The sequence below is a fragment of the Merops nubicus genome, unplaced genomic scaffold (genome assembly GCF_000691845.1).
Source record: "Merops nubicus isolate BGI_N331 unplaced genomic scaffold, ASM69184v1 scaffold31652, whole genome shotgun sequence".
Lineage (NCBI taxonomy): Eukaryota > Metazoa > Chordata > Aves > Coraciiformes > Meropidae > Merops > Merops nubicus.
In genome coordinates, this window is record NW_008592089.1 from 244 (window position 1) to 4,979 (window position 4,736).

Sequence of the window (4,736 nt, forward strand, 5' to 3'; positions counted from 1 at the left end):
GAAGAGTTTGCTGAGAAAACTTCCTTTCCACGTGGAAAATACAGTTGCTGAGATGGTGACTTGACTTCAGGCAGTGTCAGAGTGGGGAGACTACAGCAAGTCATCACTGCTGCTCTGCCCAGGGGGCCTTTCTCAGCCTGGCAGATGCCACTTGAGAGTCCCAGGTGTATTTTCAGACACACCCGAGGGCTGAGAGGGGTTGGAAAGCTGCAGGTTGTCCAGTGAGTTGACTTGGAAGGATGCTCAGCACAGGTTTTAGGGGTGGGTGTGAGTCTGTGGCTGTTCAACCAGCCTGGAAACTTCAGCCTGAGAGATGGGAGAGCACCAAAAAAGAGGCTGTGAAAACCCACAGGGCAGCACAGGTTCAAATACATCCTTTGTGGATGTAGCAAATCTTCCTGCTTATTCTTTTGCCTTCAAAGACCAAACCAGCAGGGATGTCAATAAGCTGATGGGATTTTTTTCCCCCCCTTCCCCTCCCTTTTTCCCCCCTGAGCTGCAGGAAGAGGAGGAGGAACGGCAGCGAAGAGGATGGTCACATCCCCCAGACCAAACGCAGCACCAGGAACACTGTCCTCCAGGACTCCTGGGACACTGAGGTGAGAGCCTTCTGGGGCAATCCCAGCTTCCTTTCTTGCTGAATTTAGGCTGGAATAGCCCGTGGAGTTTTATTCCTGGAGAGCAGTCCATGAAAACGCTTTCTTTTTGGTGGTTGGTGGCTGAGGTCGTGGGGCTTGGCTCTTGTTTTGTCCTGCAGAGGCTGAAATCTGGAGAATGTGGTTTGGAAATCAGCTTGTTGCCAGTGACTCTGCTTCTTTTGGGTCTGAATATCTCTCCTAAGATGTTTCACATACTGTAGGACCCAAGTGAAGATCCAAGAAGAGCTTTTAGTGGCCATTTTTTAGTTTTTCTGTCTGAAGGGAGGTGGAATGTGTCTGGAACCAAGGAGGTGATGACCTGGGGGTTATGAATGCATGGAGTCACTTTGCCTGGCTGCTTTTCCAGCTTGGCATTGAACAGGATTAGTTGTGGTAGAAAAGTCACAGAGTGTTCCAAAGCTCCTGTCAATGGGCTGAAGTTGCACCAGGAGATGTTTCAATTGAATATTAGGCAGAATTTCTCTCCTGACAGAGTGCTGAGGGGTTGTCCCAGGCTGCCCAGGGAGGTGCTGGAGTCATCATCCCTGGAAGGGCTCAAAAAATGTCTGGACGTGACACTTGGGGATGTGGTTTAGTGGTCGTGGGAGTGTTGGGTTGATGGTTGGACTGGATGACCTCAGAGGTCTTTCCCAACCTTGATGACTCTCTGAACTGTCTCATACCCTCTGATCCCTCCCACAGCAGCTCCCTCTGCTTTGTGTCCCTGCAAGTTAATGAAATTAATACCTTTTAAAGCTCTTTGGAACACTCTTGTAGGTTTTTTGTGCAGCCTTCTCACTTGGAAGGTTGTCTGCAGCGAGGAATCACCAACTCCTGAGTTACACAGAGCTGTTAATTGAGTTATACACTATTAATTAGACTTCAGAAAATATTTTGTGCCCTCTATCTTCAAGGAACGTTTCCTTTATAACCTGGTAGCTGGTTTAAATGTGTCTTTAAGTTCAAAATGATACAAAACTCTGTATCCCACCATTCCTTTTGTGAGGGAGACACATTTTCAGCCCATCCACCTCACCCTGTAGCTGCTGTGGTCGTCAGGGGAGTTGTGTGGAGAGTGCTCTGCAAGCTGGGGAGGTTTTTTTTTGGGAGGGAACTGGGTGAGGAGAGGGATGTTCCTGGCTCTGGTGTTGCTGTTTGGCCTGGCCAGAGTCCCCCCTGCTGGGAGGAGGTTGTTTTGGCTTCTCAGGGATAACGGGTAGAACCCTAAACAGTCTCTGAGGCACTTGTCCAACAGGTTGGGCACCTCTCCCTGTGAAGGGCTCAATGAGCTCTGTGGTGGGAGGAGGGAGAATTTACCCTGCAACAAGGGCTGGGAGCAGGAGCAGGGAGATTAAGAATATCAGGAAAGCCCTCAGGGGTGTGTTGGCAGGAGCACTTTTGCTCCTCACAGAAACCCTTGAGCCACTAAACCACAGAAAGAGTCTGGTGGAGCAGAGGAGCAGCTCAGCCCTGGCATTATGGGGTGCACAGGGCACCTCCCAGCCTGCCACCAGCACGGCCAGTAGTCCCCCAGGCTGGCATGAAAATCCAAGTGCCCAGGTTTGCTTGTGCCACCTTAAACCTGGCGTGGAGGGCAGGAGGATCTCCTGCTGCTGATGCTGGGGGGACATCCCTGCTGGGCACAGCTCTGCAACAAAAACAACATTCCCTTTCTGAAGAGAGAAAACAAACCCACAACATCCCTGCTGCTGAATAGTGCCCTTTTTCTTTTTTTTTTTTCCCCTTTTTGGCTTGTTTTCTTGTCACCACTGAATTGAGCATGCCCAGAAATTCAAGCTGGGAGATTAAATCAGTATTATTGGACTGTTTCTGTAAGGACTTCCTGTGCCCAAAGGAGAAATCCTTGTGCTCAATAGTGCACGAGTGCTTCCGATTGGTGTCACTGGGAAATTCTTGGCCATTTGTTAACACTTTTATTTAGTTTCCTGCTCCTTTGCCATTGGCAGAGGTGGCTCTTGCTGATGAAAAATCCTCACTAGCTTTAGGATATCGAGGTGGGGGAGAAAGTGTGTGTGTGTAGGAGCATGTGTGAGTTCAGGAGAGCTGGTTGTTGTCTGAGGGCACACTCACACTTGCTTTTTGAGGAGTTTTAGCTCAAGTCCAGACTCCTTTTGCCTCCCTTCAGTTGAAAGCTGACTGCTCTGTCTCACCAAATGTGGTTTGCTTGAGGCCACAACCTCTTTCAAAGAAAATAAGGCAGTGGTTTTACTAAGCTGGGCTTTTGTTGGGATCTCTTGCCCCCTTCTTTTGTCCTGCTCTTTGTAGCTGACACGGTCTGGTGTGAGGTGAAGGGAGGTCCTTTGGGTGGCCCTTGAGCTGTGGGGCTGCTGTGTGGTGCCTTCCTCTGCTGCCCTTTGAACCCTGCTGCTCACACCAGTGTTAGTGTTTTCTCCTGGCAGATTGCCCTCTACATCCAGGGTGGAATCTGAGCTTCTCCTGGGCAGGTTCCTGTAGGGATATGTGGTTCCTGCTCTCCTGCCACCCCCTGCTCACCCTCTCCTGGGCTGTTTGCCCTGGAACTTGCTGACAAATCCAGCAAACCCCTCCCTATTCACCTGGTGTTGCTGGTTTCTGCCTCAGGTCAGGGTGATCCTGGGTCCTCTGAGGGGCCAGGAGCTGGGACAACACATAGTTGTGCTCTACAGCCTGGGGAATCACCAAGGAAAAAGCCCTCTGCTCTGATTTTCCCTGGAAGGAAGGGAGCCTGCAGTGTCTCAGCTGACTCTTTTCCTTCCTGAGCAGCTTGTGTCAAGCCTCACTTGTCGTGGTTCCTCTTTGTTGTTCTGAGCCACGACAGGATCCCCCAGAGCTCAGAGATCCCTGCCACACAAGGGGGGGTTTGTCCAGCTCTGCTGAGGAAGAGCTGCTCTTCAGTCCCAGCCACACCAGAGAACAGCTCTGACAAACACACCCTGTGAGAGGTTTTCAGAGCCTCAGGGTCTGACTGACTGATTTTTAAGGTCCTGTCAGGAGTGGTTGAGCTTCTGTGTCACAGACCAGCAGATAAATACATTTAACTGGACACTTGGAAATCATTTAAAAACCCTCTATAGCTCCTCAGTGTGATGTTATGAGTCAGGTGAACTTTGCAGGTGCCTTTTTGATCCTTAAAAGTGCTCATAAACTTTTGTTGGGCTGCTTCCCTTTCACTTAGAGCTTTGTTTCCTTCTCTAGATGCGTTGTGGTTGCCAACATGATGACTTTAAGGCTTCTTTTTCTGTCTAATTGTAGTCCAAATGCCTAACAGAACGTGCACCACAGCCTGGGGAAAGGGTCTTTGCTGGGGGGCTTCTCCACTAGTGAATTTTGGCTTTGGAGAAATGGAAATAAAGAGGGGTCTGACCAAGCAGAGCTGCCAACAGCCTTAGGTGTAGGAAGCACGTCCCAGGACACTCTATTTGGGGTTTATTTTCCTTAAAAAACATGAGACAGGCATGAAATAATCACTGCTAACCATTCTAAAACGTTGGCTGAGATGTGAAACTGCAGCAGTGAGTAACACCCAGGTTCTCATTTTGATTTTTACCTTGATTTTCAGAAGGTGGCTGTAATGAAAACCAGTAAGGAACGCAGACTAAAAGGAAGCAAAGTGTCCTCTGCGGTGGGTTTCTCCCCGAGGCTGCTGTGACTCCTTGAGCTGTGACCAGCTTTGCCTTCCAATATTCCTGCTTCTGGGCGGTCTGGCAAAGACCATCCCTGGCTCCTCCCTGTCCTCCTGGTGTCCTCTCCCCTCTCTAGAGTTAGTGGAGATAGGGAGAGGAGCTGGTTGCTCCTGTAGGTCCATTGCTGCCTCTTGCAGAGTGACCTCACAGGGGTTTTGTTGTTTTCAAGCCTCACACCCCAGCAGCCCCGGGGCTCTTCTCTCACTCTTACCACAGAACTGAAGCGTTTTTGGTGCTTAGCAGAACAAGGGAATTGAGGCAGCTGCATTGTCACCCTCAGCTGGGGCACTGGTGCCACCCTGGGCCTGTCTCCCTGCGACCTCTTGGCCCCATTCTTCAGGGTTACCTCCAAGTGGGGCCTTCCAGATGTGGTGCTGAGCTGGGACTTGGGTATTTTAGCTGAATACTTTAAAAA

General features: G+C 50.1%; 1 protein-coding gene across 1 annotated transcript; it reads left to right on the plus strand.

The window, feature by feature from the left end:
* Positions 1 to 502: 502 nt before the first annotated feature.
* Positions 503 to 599, plus strand: FAM104A (family with sequence similarity 104, member A; the record flags this gene model as incomplete). Its single annotated transcript, XM_008935055.1, has 1 exon — positions 503 to 599. A coding segment is annotated over one exon (97 nt), but the record flags the coding sequence as incomplete, so codon positions are not given.
* Positions 600 to 4,736: the final 4,137 nt, after the last annotated feature.